The 18,227-nt window shown below is 36.2% G+C and overlaps 1 protein-coding gene across 3 annotated transcripts in view; it reads left to right on the top strand.

Annotated features, from left to right (window-relative positions):
• DGKH (diacylglycerol kinase eta) overlaps nucleotides 1-16,769 on the top strand; it is a 155,506-nt gene extending 138,737 nt beyond the window's left edge. For 2 of the 3 annotated variants that reach the window (XM_058828055.1, XM_058828062.1), the window contains 5 exons: nucleotides 441-546; nucleotides 1,346-1,438; nucleotides 5,567-5,686; nucleotides 6,079-6,187; nucleotides 13,545-16,769. In XM_058828055.1, the coding sequence (XP_058684038.1) occupies nucleotides 441-546; nucleotides 1,346-1,438; nucleotides 5,567-5,686; nucleotides 6,079-6,187; nucleotides 13,545-13,597 (481 nt within the window). In that variant the 3' untranslated portion in view covers nucleotides 13,598-16,769. Of the gene's footprint in view, nucleotides 1-440; nucleotides 547-1,345; nucleotides 1,439-5,566; nucleotides 5,687-6,078; nucleotides 6,188-7,620; nucleotides 7,752-13,544 lie in introns of all 3 variants that reach the window. The other variant, XM_058828046.1, reaches the window with a different exon arrangement.
• Nucleotides 16,770-18,227: the final 1,458 nt, after the last annotated feature.

Consider the following 18,227-nt stretch of genomic DNA (forward strand, 5'->3'; position numbering starts at 1 on the left):
GGAGGCTATACCTTGTGAAATAGGTGTAAGGGTTTTGAAGATAATTTTGAGTAAATTATTGCAATGTGCTAGAGATTCCTCTGTAGTTTTCACTTGAATTAGTAGGACCAACATTTTTTGGTCCATTTTTCTTGTATAGCATAGCTCTATATATAGTTCTATATATAGTTCTATAGCATAGCATATAGTTCTAAGAAAAATAAATGTATCTCAGTATTTTGTTGTATCATAAATAATCTGTGTGATGGATATAATTTCTACAAGGTACTATATTGCTTGATGAGATACTTGCCTTTCAATTTTTATTATAAAGGACTATAATTTTCTGAATGTTTTATGAAACATGTTCTTGTGTATTTTCTCATCTGATGAAGTTGTGTACTCAAGAATTCTTTAAAGAAATTAAGAAATATTATTCTCCATTCTAAATGTTTTTGTAGGATCTGTGAAGCAGCAAAAGTACATGGTCTCTTGGAGCAGGAGCTTGCTCACGCAGTTAATGCATGTTCACATGCATTAAATAAAGCCAACCCAAGGTTTCCTGAGGTAAAGAAGAACAGAGATTTATGTAAATAAGCTATAAAGTCTGGGTGCACAAGCTTGTGGCACGGGCGCTGTATTGTATTCCCTACTCCCATTTGAAAACAAGCTGGATGAGAAGGAGGAAGATGCAGTTTCTGCATTCACCAGTGTTGTCCCCACCTAGTACTGTGCAGGCATATCCTCAGAGAGGATGGAGGTGTGCCAGAGGCTGAACCAGATCTGTTACTATATGAAGGTCAATTTCTGTAGATGCTTTCACAGAAATGCTCATGCTTAATTGCTGTCCAAGTGCTATACAGAGAAGGCAAAGGAGCTGAGGGGAAATGAGTTTCCTAGTTTCTCTCTTCACACTAGATAATCTGAGTGTTTTCAGGGATTGGACCCAGAAATGATTAATTAGGTAGAGGCTATCCATATCTAACCTAAATTGATGCATGGTAAATATGTTAGTTGACCTTTGCTTCTTGAAGTATGGGTAGCAGCTTGCTTCTGCTGAGGATTAGGTGAAAAACTGAAATCAATAGTCATTGTTTTCTGCTGGCCTTTGTTATATGTGGATTGATATGGTGGCTGGTTACCCGAAGATCTTCAGGACTGTATTAATGTCATACTAAATGAAGTGGAGGAGAAGACAGTAAATAGATACTACATTTTTGGTTTCTATTCTCAGTGTTGAACAGATTGTCAGTTTAGAGCTAAACTGATGTATTTCTCGTAGGAGAAGGCACTTAAGATCTGTGCTGTAAGGCAAAAGTACTGACTTGCATCACTTCAAAGTATGTTTATGCTTCTTATTCCCCAGAGCCTTACCAGAAACACTGCCATGGAGATAGCTGTCAATGTGAAGGCCTTACACAATGAAACAGAATCTCTGCTAGTAGGAAGAGTTCCTTTGGTAAGGTCTCAAAGCACACAGTTTTATTCCTTCATTCAGATCATCCATGACTGGTTCTTTGCTGATTTTTGTGAATTGGTGCCAAAGGGAGGACACACTGCAAGAAGCTCTGCAAGGTTAATAGGAGAAGATTACACTGCATTTGTGGTTGGATCAGAATGAGTTTTGAAATCTCTTAGATTGGCATCCATCTTGCCTCACTTCAGATATCTAAGTCATTGCTTGGACTCCTCTTGTTAATAATCAGAGAAATAAGGTATCCTTGTGGGGCTGATTCACACTCAGCTCTCTTGGAGGCCTATTTTAGAAGATTATTTATCTTCTGAAGATGTAGCATTTAAGAGAACTTCTGGAGAACTATTATGTGACTGTCTTTAGAGTTTAAGGAGAGCCTGGGGTGAGAGCTGCTTAGACTCATACAATCAATTTCTGCAGACCTAATCTGAGCAAGTAAATATCGCTCTTGTTCTAGTACCTGTCAGCAGTTATTTTATAATCTTTAACTGGTAAGTATTCAGTAAACCACTAATGGTACTTGAAGACTTTGTATCTTCTTTGGCAAGTGTTTCTGTCTAAAACGATGAAGGTTTCTCAACAGTTCTATCTGGATGTATAATTAGAAAATTTCTCTATTGACATTGTGAAGAGAAGAAAAATGTCACGTTTTCTATGCTTGTCCAGTTTTACATTAAGAAGATACTCAGTAGGAGCAGTTACATTTTCTTTAGATTCAAAAGCAGATTTATTACTAACTTGTTTATTTAAGTGTTGTAATTAAAAATAGATATTAATAGGAATATTTTAATTTACCTGAGTTAGAATATAAAACTTACTGCAGGTGCACATACCTTTTTAAGCAAGTGATAGATTGTATGAGTCTGTTTTAGAATAACCAAAAGTGAATATAGACCAAAAGCTAATAATTGTTTAAGCTATAGAAATAGTCAAAGATTAGGTTCACATGTTTTATTTTACAGTGTTTTCAAAGGGAAAGTTATTTTATTAGATGTTTTTGTTCAAGAAAAGGGAAAAAAAATCTGCTGGTTTTTTTCAAATTGCTGTTGCTAATCCCATATATGTCCAATTTAGTGTTAAATTAGCATTGAGATTTTTTTAAAAAAAAAATTTAAATAATTTTACCAAAAAAATTAGAAGAAAACGTTTAAGCTGGTGATGCCATACTAGGACTGGTGAAATTTATCAAGTTTGGAAATAATGTTATTATAGAAACTTCCCACTGAAACATTACCTTTTCTACAGCAGGCTGGGATCTCGTGTTGTTGAACTAGGCCCTTCTTCAGCCTCCACAGCTTAATTTGATTCCTTTTTCCATTTCTGAATTTTTACGTATTGTACTGCTTCTGCTTCTTATTATGGTTGTGCAAATGTCTTCATGAGGCTGCATCAGGCCCTTTTTTTTAATAAAAAAGTCTGTTTAGAAGGTACCAAGATAATTTTCCAGAGGTGTCCCGTTACGCTCATTTGACATCATGCTTGCTTAGAACAGTATGTCACAGTCACAGTAACCAGGCACCCTGGTTAACTTTATTGCCATGTATTTTATAAATGCTGAAGTTGCCTGTATGTTGGTCCCTCATGCAATTAAAATAGAGATGAAGTGGAAGATGGTGCTTGATGCATCAGCTACTCCCATCATAAACTGTTTTCCTAAGGATCTTTCTCCTCTGACAACGACAGACATTCTTTCTTTCATATATTCCTCTATTTTTTAGATGTCTTCACTTCTCCCACATACATTTTTCCTGTGATAAAGCACTTGAGAGAAGTAAACTCATGTCTTTGGTGCTTATACTACTTGGTTTAACCTCAGCCAGCAAATAAATTAGGACACTTGGTAATCTGGTGCTTTGGTTGCCATTTACTGGCTGTTGAGTTTTGCTGTTACAGCTCCTGAGGAAGGGGAAAAAAACCAAACTGTAAATAAACATAAAACAAGTCTGTGGTTCCTTCCATGTCCTGTAAGAGCTGTGATTAACACAGTTCATACAACAGTAGGATCATTAAATCACAACAAATGCTAAAATATAATTTTTAGTGAAATGATAATAACATAGGATCACAAAATGATTTGAGGAGCCATGACCTTAAAGATCTTCTAGTTCCAGCTCCCTTGCCATGAGCAGGGACATCTATGAGACCAGGCTGCTCAAGATGGGACAATGAAGCTGATTTGTGGAATCTCTCAGATGCTTATGGCTGGAATACAGTTTGGAAAAAATTAAAAATACTGTCTTTTTTCTAGATACTTTCCAAATGCACTGGTTTTGTTTTTTAATTTTAAAAAGCATTTCCAGTCTGGAACAGAGCACAGTTTTCAAATGCATTAAGGAAAAAGTATGACAGACTCTTTCATTTCAACTGTATAAAATTATCTAAACTCAGTGAAATACAATATTTTCATATAAAAAATTTAAATAGAGAAGGAATTGAAAAATCCCTTATTTTTATTTCTTCATTCATAATGTCAATTTTTATCTTGGAAATAAGATTTTCCAAGATGTTGTAGGAGGAGAGTTTGCCCTGAACTGCTGATTCATTCTGTATCAGAATTATTATTTTGAATTTATTTCAGAAGCACCATCAGATGAGCATTTTTTTGTCCCCAGGCAAAATGTTTTCCTCTGAGAATCAAGCAATTAGATAAGTACTTGTTGAGAAAGACAGAATTCTTTGCTTCATTCTTTTATAGAAAGTAGATGATTTGAGTAATTTGCTCCAAATTAACTGAACTGTTCAAATGGTAAAAAAAAAAAAAGTGAAAAGAAAGATCAAAGGCTGCTGATGGGCACTGAATTTTCTAAGCTGTAGGAGAGAAAATAGCATGATAGCAAAGGGAACTTATATTTCCAGTATCATTATACTAGACAGTAAGATCTTACAAAGATGGTCTCTCCTTTGAAAGATGGGAACATATGCAGACTACTGCAGCAAAAGAAAGACACTTTTGTTGATAAATGGGGTTTGTAATTTATCACTGAAGTCCAACAATGTTAAATTCTTTTTCCAGCACTAGAGATCCAAGATTTTGTTACAACTCTGTTTAAAAAATGCATTCACTATGATGTAAGAGAGATCTTTTCAGAAGGACATTCTGCACTGCTTTAGTACTACCTTTGCTTAAAAGAGAGAAATAGATACTCAGATTGCTTTATTAATAATTCCAAGCAACTTGGTCTAGGATTCAACTCTTTACCTCAAAATGGTGTTTCAACAATCTCAGATGAGCTCAGAAAAGCTTTTCAAGGGATCAGCTGCCTGCCTTACCTCTTCCACATGGGTTTAGTCATGCAACAGCTGCAGAACAGTTTTCAGGTTGGAGTTTTAAAGGGAACAGGTATCTCTGTGGGATATCTCTTAAGAGAGCCAAATTCACATGCATTGTCAAGTCCCAGTGTTTTTAAAAAAAAGCTACTACTTTCTTTTTCCTTTTGGCCTTGACTGATGTCCTTGTCTTTTTGTGTCATGCCAGGGAGTCCTTTCACCCTCAGCTAGCAGCACTATCTATCGCTCCCTGTCTCTCCTATTTAGAATGGGTAGTGCAGGTATCATATCACCACTGGAAGACCTTTGGAAATGGAAATCTTCCACAAGATCCATTTCTTCTTACTTGAAAATTAAGGAATGATTTACCATCTGAACACATTTGCAAAAAATAACTGAGGTTTACTACAATCTACTCCATTTTTTTACACCACTTTTCGTACAAAGATTTTTCATCCACTTGCTCTTCTCCTCAGGTTTTCTCTCCCTTCTGTTGGTAGTTTCCATTTCCAGTGAGTCCTCATAGTGGTATCAGATAACTCTTGCTCTGTAAAGACTCAGGAGTGTAGTGAAGGATGACAATGATTGACAACTATGCCCAACTGGTCTGCACCTAAAGCCTCAGCTGTCTCAGTCATCTCGTTGTGATTTGGACCATACTAAATGTAGATGGAGGTGGTCCCACACATCTCTGAAGGAAAGTCTGATTTTGGAAGATTATTTGTCTTCACCGTTTGTTGATACTCACCTTGAAGTAGTCACCTGTTGGTGTGTGGTAACAAGATGACTTAAATGTTAAATGTCATTAAACTAAAAGTCCTATTTTTCTGCCCTGCTTATAAACAGCAGTTGGAAGCTCCCCATGAAGAACTGTTGTCTGATGCTTTGCACAGTGTGGAAATAGAGTTGAGAAAACTTGCTGAGATTCCTTGGCTTTATTATGTTTTTCAACCAAATGATGATGAGGTAAGTTTGATTAATACGTCCTGATTTTAACTGAACTTAATTTTCTTTTGATAGGGAAAAGTAAATTACAATTTTTCATGATCTCTTGAGGCACTTTCAGTAGTGATGCTGGCTCATTTCTGTATGCTTTGAACAACCTTCTAAGCTTAGTGCTTTGTTTTAGTGTTTTATTCCCTTTTGTGAATGAAAAGATTTTGATTGATAAATAATTGAAATATATATTTATTTTATATTTAGCAATTCAAACATGGATAGTCAAATCCTGGCATTATTCCTTACAGAAGTAAATTTGGGCCTTACTTTTTGAGATTGAATGAATTACCAACACAAGCATATAACTTAACTGTTGTTTTCTCTTAAATAAAGGTAACCCTGCCTCTTTTCTCATGCAGGATCCCCCTCTGGACTATGCTAAAAGAAACAATAGAAGTACAGTGTTTCGCATAGTGCCAAAGTTTAAAAAAGAAAAAATTCAGAAGCATAAGACCAGCCCTCAGCCTGGTATGTGTTTTGAAATTGCAAGAAAAGTAGTAGCATTTGCAGTGAATGTGATTTTATGGGATTTTTTTGGTACGAAGTGACATTAGTTACCTAAGACTGAAGTCAAAATGGAAAGCACCTGAGCTGTCATTTTCATTAGGATAAATAGTTCTTTCAGTGCCTTTAGAAAGCATTCAATAGGACCCCAATACTCCCAAGTGAACCAAAGAACTACTGTGAAAATACTTCAAAAGGTTTATCATGCAACAAACAGGGTGTGTGTCTTCGCTGTTGGTTACATTTGATTTACTCATAGCCATACAAGCCATGGGTAAACACATTGTTTCCCTGTGAAGCTCCAATTCAGGTTTTTCAGGTTAGTTTTAGGTGTGAAATAACTTATCACACTGGATTAATTAAGTGGTTATTCTTAAATTTTGGGTGGGTTATAGGTTCAGTAAGTGAGACAGATCAAACAAAAAATCATGATAGTCAATACTGATTTTTTAATTAGAAGTTGAACAAACTCCACCCTCCTCTCTCCCCATTTTTATTCATTTACTCAACAATTTATTCGACTTTATTTATTCAACTTACTTCCTTAAGATTATGTCCAGGATGTAATCAGTGATTAGATGGTCCTAAAACTCTTTCTATGTCTTTTTTTTTAAATGAGCAGTTGATCACAGTCTGCAAAATCTTGCAGTTGTTGATCAGATTTAAGTTTTGGATTAGACATCAGATTTCTCTTCATTATAAAATGAAATTATCAGTATTGAATGAAGTTCAAATTCAAAAAAAGTGCAAAATTATAGCAATAAGTAGCATAACTATTTTTTTAATGTATGTGGTCTTAATGGGACTAATGTGGGCAACTAACTTTAGAGAACAATGTTTTACAGAGAGCTTCTTAATGGCCTGTGTAACACAGTAGCTTAAAGAGTACTTTTTGTCTTAATTAAGAATACTAGAATCTGTTAATTAAAACTGGACTTGCTTGCTGCCATTGCTATATTTGAGGTATGGATGCTATTTTAATTTTACATGTTAATTAGTTTTTGAAGGCTTCTCTTCTTTCTGGATGACTACTAATAAATTAATGGCATAAAGCAGAGCAACATTAGACTTTGCATCACTGATCCTAAGCTGGTTTAATGTGAATTTGTTGGGACATGAGGTTTTAAAGGCTTTACTGAAGAAACTGGAGTAAAGCTGAAAGCATGGCTGCAAAGCAAAGAACCCCAACTTTGTTTAGATACTTTCTTGTGTTAACTGCTAACCTGTAACCTGCATGTAAAAGGAAATTGTCAGTTTTTGTGAAAAAGACACCTCTAACCTTTCCCTTTGCTAGCACGGCACTTCTACTCTGTTTTCCACTCTCTTTGGCCTAACCTTTGCTTGTGATGCATTTGAGCATGTAGAAATTAAGGGGGTTTTGCTCTTAACTTTGGTAGTTCAAAAATGGGGCACAGATGAAGTTGCTGCTTGGCTGGATCTGCTCAGTTTGGGAGAGTACAAAGAAATCTTCATCAGCCATGACATCCGAGGCTCTGAGCTTTTACATCTGGAAAGGCGAGATCTTAAGGTATTTCCTTTGTGCTACTTTTCTGCTATTGACCATTTTCTTTGACAAAACAAGAACCAACTTTCTTCTTTCCCTGCACTTGTCATTGCTTGTAGCTTGGCTTACACTGTGCAAATATGCAATAAACTAATATGCGCTGTCCTTGGGCCTGACTTTCTGAAGTGCTGACTTGAACTCACAACTGAAGATATCTGTGTTATCCAAAATTTCCTTCTTTTTTTTTTTTTTTCTTTTTTTTTCTACTTTATGTAGGATGATGGTGTTGCAGTTTATGTCAGAAGGCATAGGAGAAGCACATTTGATATCTTACTGGTATCTGTGTAATACAATGTTTTCTTCAAGAGTTCACTCTTTCCATTAAACACGATCAGTATGGATCAGTTGATGATGGTCATAATAATTTTGAATCTATCTCCTGCAGGGGCTGATCTGCTCCACATGATTTATTGTGTATATATTGGATGTAGTGGGTGTGAGAGAGATAAGCAGCTTAATAAATTCCAGTATTTGGCTTTCGTGTTTGTGTGTCAAAATGCGTTTTCTCATTGGTAACCGACCTCTGATGTTGGCTGTATAGATTTTTGAAAAAGAGTATTTTATTTTGACTCCAAAATTATAAAATCTTTTTCCTCTGAGGTCAGATAGGTAAGTTTTGCAGGGAGAAACATTACCCAGCAATGTGAGACGGTTATTTGAGCTTGCTGGTCCTTTTCAGGAATGACCTAAGTGCATCCATTATATGTAATAGCAACTATATCTTTGGGGATTCATTAAATTACTTGTTCCAGGAACTCAGTAGTAATGAGTTCTTGGTAATGGGTTTTGCAACTGCTTTTAGCACGTAAGAGAGGAAATAGGATATTGTATAAATTGTAAACATTTACATTTAGAGTGCAAGCCACAGTGCAGTAGTCTCCAGGTAGAGACAATATTTTCATACAAATGTGTTATTTTATGTGAAGTTTGTTATATAGTGTGAAACCCTGGTATTATAAGGTAGTGCTTGTACTGTTGCAGTAGAAAGCAGCTGCTGAAAATAGCTGTGTTTGAGATAATCTGTTTGGCTGTTGTGATTTATTTTGCTCTTTGGTATTAGACTGCCTAAGCTTCTTTCTGTGGAAGTTAAATTCCTTTCTTTCAGGATAGTTTCTGACAGGGAAGGACACTTTCAGGGTAGTCCCTCAGTGCAAACATTTAGAAATAGAAGACTGTCCAAGCAATCCACCACAGTGTTCCTGTGATGTTGCAAGTCCCTCTTCTGAATGAGTGCTGAACAAACTTAAAATTCAACTGAGAAATCATGTAATGCACAGGTTCACTAATATGTTAAGAAAACTTAAGTTTTGGTTTTTGGTTCTGTCCCAACCAACTATGGGTGGTTGGGAATAAATGATGGTGGGTAAGATCGGTGTTAAACTGGACATGGCTTCTGGCCATGCCTTATTTTTTATAAGTACCAATTTGACTGCCTGCCCAGAGGACTGGCACTTAAACCAAGTTTAATCTGCAGCAGGGTAATTATCAACCCAGTATCCCTGTTGCTAAGGCTCATGCTGGTTCAGTGTAAATAAAATCCCATCACAAAGGTCTATGCCATGAAATATCTAAAGGCTTGTCTTAGAGGAGATAGAGCCTACTGTCTCCTCTTTCCAGTGCTGCCTGGAGACATGGAGGAGGAGGAGTTGCTCTACACAAGTTGCAAAGGGCATGTCCCAAACTGACCAAATCTTGCTCCAGAATCGCCCCATGTGCTCGCTAGCAGATGCTGAGAGCTTCCAAATCAGTGCTGTTCATAAGCTAGGCCAGGCTTTTGGCCAGGCAGGCTTGCAGTCTGTGTAACAGCACTGAATTTAAATAGCAGAGTTTAGTGCTCATCCTGCTGATTAAGGGACATGGTCTCTGCAGGGAGCCAATTAAGGGTGGCTCAGGCAGCCTGCAGTTTTCTGCCAGTGACCTGAACTGGTGTCAAGATGTGTAATGTAGTACTTGGGAAATGAGGAACACGTCACAAGCTGCCCTGTGAATCTTTCCTCCCTTTGGCTGTTGAGGTGTGCAGATGAGCCTTCAGTGCTCTTGCAAGATGTAATCTGTCTACAGCCTCTCCTCCACAAGGTTTGTGTTTCCTGACAAGCTAAATGAGGTCACCATTGATTCATGCGCTCCTAACTCATGTACAATACATTTTACCTCTGTTATCTTTCATGTCTGCAGCAGGAAAAATTGCTGCCTGTTTTAATTGAATCCTCTGAGCCTCCCTTTCTTTCTGTGGTCAAAAGTAGAGATAAAAAGCAGTATGGAGAAGGATTTTATGAAGCACTCTTCCTTCATCACTGGAACAGATTGATATGCTGACAGAGGAATTGGGCACCTCAAATTATATTTCTGCATAACTTGCCTATCGCATTCTCAGGGAGCTCTGTGTGGCAACTGGCATATGAAAAACCAGAATATGTGTTTCCACCCAGTCCTTGCAGTAATGACCTTTCTCCAGCCTCTTATACCTGATTTAATTTAGGGAGATATTAGAAATTTACACTCACATTATTTTCTTTTGCTTGATGAATGTCTGGGCAATCAAGTGTGAATTACTCTGCAGAAACTAGAAAGAAGGCTTGGTGCAACTTTTTTTTTTTTTTTTAACCTTATTTTAAAATCAAACTTATTGAAAACTGGACCAACTTTTTCTGAAATAAATATTGGCATTCTTAGCATTGACAGCCATGTTCCTATGCATGTAACTTTAGTCATAATCAGAACTGCAACACATTTGGTAGGATGGGGGGATGATGTCTCCTTAAAGCTCCATACCAATGTTGGTTTCCTTGGAGAAAGGCTTTCCATGCCACAGATCAACTTGATAAGCAGTGTCAGTCAAACTAAAATCTGTGCCAAGAGCTGTGACACTTCATCCCTGTGTTTCGCAGTAGCATATTTTGAAAAAGTTGTTTTATGGAAAAGTTTTGTAAGATTTGTTAGATTTCAGACATGCTAAGTGGCTTTTCACAATGGGGATGCAAATAGGGTAGATTTCACATTTGGAAGAAGTTATTATTAAGGAGTTCTTATATAAATTGTTTGCTAGTGGTAGTACCTTTGGCCAGAAAATGTCCAGGAAATAGCACAGTGGTTAGGGAGAGCAGGAGGAGAGGTGATACTATGGTTCTAAGGCCATATCTGGGGAAAAAAGAAAGGCTATTGTTTTCCTTCAGACTGGCTAGAATTTCTTCTTCAAAACTGTAGTTTAGTCAAATTGAATTTTTTGTAACTAGATATCAATTAGATATGAAAACATTATATCAAGGATGATGAAATCCATGCATGCACAAATATGCGGAGATGTTTGATCTTGTTCTCTGAGTGATGCATGATATTCTGATGTAGCAGATCCTTTTAGTCTGAGAGGAGAGAATTTCAGCAAACTTTTCTGCATGAGCAGTAAACTGACAATGCCAGATAGCATTTAGTGTTATGACTCTATAAATTCTAGTTTCCACCAAACCAAAAACTATCATAAAAGCATAAAAATTCCAAGTTGTTGGGGTTATTCTCCCCTAGGTGTGTAACAGAAAGGGCTCCCCAAAATGTTTGATGAGGCTCGTGAGATTTGCTGCTCTGATATGCATTACAGCAACTTCAACTGGAAGAGAAATAAACCCATAATCTCTTGCCTCTGAATCAAAGGTGTTGTGAACTGCTTTATAGAGGTTGGTGGGAAAAGTGGCTGAGTTTTTTGGGAATTTCATATGTTTATTTCCTCTGATTTTGAACTCTGGCAGCATCTCACTATATTGCTTATCCAACAGAAGTTCTACCCATGAAAATATATTTGTTCTGAAGAATTTGTAAGTTCTTAACCTTTAAATTGTGTGGTTTGTTGTGGTTTGGAAAATGTCCTTATGGGTTTTCCCTTACGTAGAATTTCCTCCACATAGCAACTAGGCTATTTCATTAGTTTCGGTAGTCATGTGTGTTTTTTTTTATTCACTTGAGAATTAAGTTTAACATAGAAAGGACAATATTACAGAAATGTAAAATGTTAAATATTACTGTCATTTTAGGATTAATTTGACTACTACCTACATGAATACTCTTAACAAAAATTAGTACTACATTTTTTTATAAGTGAGATGTGAAAAAAAAAATTATGTGATGTAGAAAATCTGTTTTTTTCCAGGTAGTTCATGAACAGCACATGCTTTTATAACTTTTATGAACAAATGTTGAACTCCTTAAGGCTGACACCTTTGTGCCAAAGTCCTGTAAAGGACGACCATCCATTTGTAGTGCTGATAGTTTTCAACTGAAGAAACAACCAAATATTTTTTCTCTCTAACATAACCAGAATTCAGTCTTTGCTCTCTGAAAATTTATCTGTTTAATCTTGGCTGTGCTACCTTTATAATAAAATAATTGATTCATGCCCATTTTACCACCCCTTTCTTCCAAAATTAAATGCATGCTAACATTTTAAAGTACTATAGAATACAGATTTTCTGAGATCTCTGTGGCTCTAGAAATGTAGATACAGTCTCTGTGAAGAGTATGTATAGAATAATGTATAGAATAATGTATGGTTTCATTTTTCACTCTTTATGAGAAAAAATTTTTCAAGCTGCCTAATTACACTCCATTCTTTTTAATATCTTTGTAATGGAAAAATCTTCCCATTAAAATGCAGTTATATTTATTTCAGAAAAATAGGGAAACTTTTCTAGTGTTGTTGTTTTTTTTTAGTTATTTAACCACAATCTATTTATATAGGGTTTATTCTACAAATAACTAGTGTTTGACTCTTCTGATTGCTCAACACCACTAACACATGGATTTTAAAGACTTCTTCATAGCTGAGTTTTACAGATAAGGGAAGCAGATTTCCACCAAACTGAGCTGAAAATTCATTAGTGTGGTGGGATATCATTAGCACAGCTGGGCATCCCATTCTGTTTCTCTGATCATTGGACTGGCCAAAACTGAAAAAGGATGCTGCTAAAGCTATTACTAATACTGGAAGAAGTTTGCTACAAAAAATTTTTGTCTGTTGTTGTGCACAGAGATGGGTCTGGAAGCCAATAATAGAAACATTTCAGCTGATGTGAATGATTTAGTGGCTACAAGGAGATTAACTCTTGTGCTTTTTACATTTCCTTTGGGATATGACTATCACGTTTCTGAGAATTTTTTTTCCAGCTCTCTAATCAGGAACATCCATGCTAGGAGATGTAACCTTTTTGGAATGAAAAACAAATGCTTACTCTTTCTATTGCTCTCTAAAGGGAAGTTGTCCTACATGCCTTTAGCCGTTACATCCACTTTCCCTTGAGAAACTGGGGATATGTGAGTTTGTTGACTAAAGCAGACATCACAGGGCCTCAGATCAACTGAGACTGCTGGACAGAAGTCCCAATCCATCACATCCTACCAAGCATTTGATTGCTGTGTTAGAGAGGAGGGGGAGATTGTTCCCTTTATTTTGCCAGAAATTGTGAAAGATGTTTGTAGTTAGAAGTCAAGCCAAAGATGATTTTGACATATATTGAAGTGCCCTGGGTTGCCACTATTGCAGGTAAGTAATTTTATGTCTGGCAGTTAGAGAGGGATTCACTGTATGCTCTAAGCAGTCTTTTTGTAAAGCAACTCTTGCTAACACTTCCTGGTTAGTGTTGATTGCAGTGAGCACATTTGTAGACATCTGTTGCATGGATAGATCATAATCAATGGAGCTTCTTTTTCTTTTTTTTAAAGTAAACTTCCTTCTTTTTCTTCTCTTTTTTTTTCTTTTTCTATTTTCTGTAGGACCTGGGGATAACGAAAGTGGGTCATATGAAGCGAATTCTCCAGGGAATTAAAGAGCTCAGCAAGAACACCCCTTTGTCAGAAGTGTAATTATGCTGGTGCTTTTCTTAAAGAGAGAAGAAAAAGTTGCTGGAGAAGCAAAGCCGTTGCAGGCACTTGGCTGTCCTTGTAGTTTACTCTATGGAAGAATAAGCACTGGTGTTTGTACAGGCTAGCATCTCTGAATTCTTGTGTGGTGAAGAACTCTCAGCAAGAGTACGAAAGGATTTGTGCCAAAACAAAAAGGAAAAGGTGATACGTTCTGTGTTTTCTTGGTGTGCACATTGGCCAGTTTGGATAAGCCCAGTTTCGTAAATTGTTTGGTTGATGATCAACTGCACTGACTGGAAAATATAATCAAGAAACGATTGCTTTGCTTACATGCAGCTCAGTATGCCTCTCTTTATGCTGCAGCAAGATGCCACTGTACAGCATGAGGTCATCTGGTTATTCTTCTGAGGAGCAGGTCTGTAAAACCTCCTATGCAGGAGACCAAGAAGTTTGGAAGGTTCAACACGTGAGCCTGGCAGTGCCGCAGGTATCCAGCACTCGCCGGCCGTGCAGAAGAGGGGAGAGATACCTTGTGATACCATGAATGCAAACTATAATGCATGGTGTGCCTGCCTGAATTGTCTGTTGTTCTGTTGCATGACACATCTGATACTTTAAACACTTGAACAACTTTTTTATCGGTTTGAATGGGATTTAATTTATTGCTACTTGAGTGTCCTTTTTTTTTTTTTTCCTCCTGTTTCAGGCACTTTTCTATTCTTCAGTGTTGTGTTATGCCTAAAATGTGTTCTATGGCAAAGGATGTGTGGGTGTGGAAACTTAGCATTTGTGCCATATTCAGCAGATTATATATGATTGAAACACTGTACAGTTAGATTTTTAAATATATCATGTACAGAAAGTTTATCAGGTAACTAACTTATGAGAATTTTTGAAAGACCGGTACCTCACAAAAACATCAATTGGCTTCCTGCATGGAAAATGATAATGAACCTTCTCATGGTGCATTTTAATGTAGTTATTCAGTTATCTTAAACATCTGTAGCATATTTGAACTTGTAGGCACTAATGGTTTTATTTATTCAATTGTCCAAAAGCAGGTTTAAATATTAATGAAACTTTCTTAAAGGAAAATTTAACTTTATTTATCATACATAAGATATTTAAAATGTAGCAGCTGATTTGATTTTTGTGGGGTAAACTTTTACTTGTTGGTAATTAACTATTAATTTAAAAATGCATCTGTGTGCATTTCTTTAAAAAGGTATCAATTTGTTTCTTGACGGCACTCTGCCATCAGTAGACCATAAAAACTTAAAAAAACCCCAGACTCTAAGGTTTCAGACTATGCATGCTAAGATGAATCACATGCTAGGTAGTAATCCATGAGTGTAAACAGGTTGAAAAAATTAAAACCATCTTTGTTCAGAAATTGTTCTGGACCAGAGTTTGCAAGGTTATTTACTTAAATGAAACAGTTTCATAATTTAATCTCCTGGTTAACTTTTCACAAAAGCATTAATCTAGTCAGAAGATAAATTTCATATGTCTACAAAAAAATCCTACCTAAATGTTTGAGATGACTTTGCACCACCTGCTAGAAACTTGCACAGAACTGCTGTCTCCTTGCTGTTCCTAGAAATGTGTCATTGCAGCACAAGGAACACTTGACTTTCACTTAATCAAGTAGCTTTGATGTTTCTTGCATGTTAAAGAGTATCTTAACATCTATTCATGTTCCCCTCATGGGCAGGTTTCATTTGGTTTTTACCAAAAGTTATTTTCTTGTATAAAGGGGCCAATGTCAAGTACTGCATCCTGGTTTTGCCCTCCATTTCTCATGCATATGACAGAAGTTATTCCATGGCAAGTAGATGGGACTTATCCCTTGGAAAGTAAAATCTATTATCCTCATTGTTTTATTGGAGAAAAAAAAAAGTCAAACCAAACAAAACAGGCTTAATTTGTATATTATTGTAGTTCTTTATGTTCTTGCTGCTGTAGGTTCAACAGGCTCAACTCTGGGAGTTCTGTGATAATGATATTCTGGTAAACAAATGAAAGTAAAAGGCTATTTTCTATTAGGTTTTGCATAAAAAAAAATCAAAATGTCTTTGCCAAATGGTATGATTTTCAGGCTGTTGCACGAAAAGCATATGCAAAAAACGGAAAGTTGGGCAAACAATGGAAAGTATGTTGGTTTTGGTTTTATTTTAATGTACTTGACATTCACCTCTTTAATGATGTTCAGGTGACATCTGTCAAGTCTTTGTGAGCTTTATTTCCTTTTCTCTCTGGCTCTCCATAAACTACACTATATTTTAACATGTGACAACATTTTAGCATACTGATGTTACAGTAGACAACATAGCTAATCTTCTGGTCTATTCAAGGACATAATGCATAGCAGAACTTTCTTTGGTTTCCTGATTGTAAGATACAATCTCTTTACAACTTTCAGCCTTGCTGTCTATAATGCATTAAGATGGGTTACAGAACCAGATCTCTTCAAGTCAAGTGTAGAGGTCTACACTGACTATATTAAAAAATGGGAGCTGCTTTTGGGCAGGGAAAATGGGAAAATGTTGTTTGCAACAAATTTCTTACAGCACTCCTCAAATTACCTCACTAAAGGACAACTGATCAATGATCATTTTTCTAAATGACCACCAAAGAATTTAACTTTGATTGTCCTAAGCAGTTTTTTTAAACATGTGAGTAGGAAAAAACAAAACTGTAAGTATCATTTATGCTGTATTTATTAGATGCCCAGGAGAGCAAATTTTATGCAACTCTATGCCTTAGACTAGTGTTGGCAATGAAGTGCAAGTGCATCTGACAAGGAGGCTCAAAATATTTTTACAGGGGTTCTCTGTGGATGTTGTGGGTTGTAACTGTGTTTAAGTGAAGTAGCTTTTCTGAAGGTCTGAACACAGTGTTACTCTCTCATGATTATTCTAAGTATTGCGTCTTTTTCCTTACTGCTGTAAAAGTCCTAGCTTCTAGAGCTAAGTACATAAATAGCTAAATTTTTTAATGAACCATATTTTCTGTAATTTAATCCTTCTGTGAAAAGTGATTCAAAGCACACATCCCAATATTTCAACAAAACCAAGGTAAACACATCCCTAAAAGGGGTTAGCTTTTTAGAAAACAAGATCCTGAGGAGCCTGATTCAGGATGCTAGATATATCAAGACAATCCCTATACAAAGTTTACTGGATTAATTTCCCGCCCCCCCCCCCCCCCCCCCCAGTCAAATACATGTGATTCCCTTGGTCAGTATACATTAAAGCCTGAAAGGAATGCAGAGTAATCTGCATTTTTTTGTAGTGGCTGGTATTCATATAGATGGAAAGCTCTACACCTCAGAGAGAGAAACATAAGAACTGCGTGTTTTAAAATGGCAACAGGTTGCTAAGTGTATTTTCTATTTTGTTATTTTCAAATAGGGTTGTCTCAGTTAATTGTATTTGATTGCTGTATCAAACTCTGATTTAGGCCATGGAAGTTTTGCCTTTATAAAGCCTCTTGCCTTCTTTTTAGAAACTGAATGAAATCAAGCCAACTCATGGTTGTAGGTGTTCGGGATGTTTTGCAATACTTCAAAGAAAAGAAGGTTGAAAAATTGATGTTTTTATAAGATGGCAAGTGAAAATTTTCTTTGATACATTTTTATGTCTCTTCCCTTAACTGCTATTCTTTTTTCCTGAATATTTCTTTCTTTCAAAGAAAAATGCTTTGAACCTGGAAGAACAGCAAAGTGTAAAGCATATGATCAAAAACCCTCCCAGACTATTTCATTCCAGTATTTCTTGTTTTGGGACTGGAATTAACATGCTGGGTCCTGAAAATAATAAATAGAAATCATCTTTCTCTCTCTCTCCCTGCCCAAAGTAATTAATACTGCAATGCCACATCACTGTAATTCAAAGGAGAGGTATTGACTTTTTTCTTCATAAATGTCCATTTAGTATTTTCCTATGCTTTTTGCAGAGAAATAGGTAACCTGCCAATTTTACTTTTTAATTGAACTCGCTCATGCTATTAATGAAAATTTCATAAAGCCTTGATAATGAACGTTACTTCAAGGGTAAAATTATCAGTGTTTTTCAATGCATCTGGTCTTCATTTCAGGAAGACTGGCAGGATACCTTTTTCACAATGTAATGGAAAATTAATATATAAAACAAATATGAGAGGATGTTCCATATTCCTACTTTAAAAATAATGTACATGCAAGACAAAACCCCCTATGGTGATTCCATTTTGCTTGATGCTTCCTATTAATGATTGCATTAGTAGTGTTTGCAGTTGTTTCTGCAGTGCTCTCCGTGCTCCTAAATATTAAATTCTTGCCTATGAGTTCAGCAGTTCTGGTAATTAATAATTAGCAGTGCAAAAAGTCCTTGTGAAAGGTAAAGGCACACGGAATATATCTCAGTGAGGATAACTGAGCTGGAGCAATTTGTTTAGCTTACAGCCAGGAAATCATCTTGTCACTTGTATGAGTAAGTGAGAACCACAAAAAAATAAAAGAAGTAACTTTAAATTTATTTTTTTATTTTTTATTTTTATCCCAATAACTTAAATACCTCTCAACTGCAGCATACTGTATACATTATAATGCAG

This window comes from Poecile atricapillus, chromosome 1 (assembly GCF_030490865.1).
Source record: "Poecile atricapillus isolate bPoeAtr1 chromosome 1, bPoeAtr1.hap1, whole genome shotgun sequence".
Taxonomy (NCBI): Eukaryota; Metazoa; Chordata; class Aves; order Passeriformes; family Paridae; genus Poecile; species Poecile atricapillus.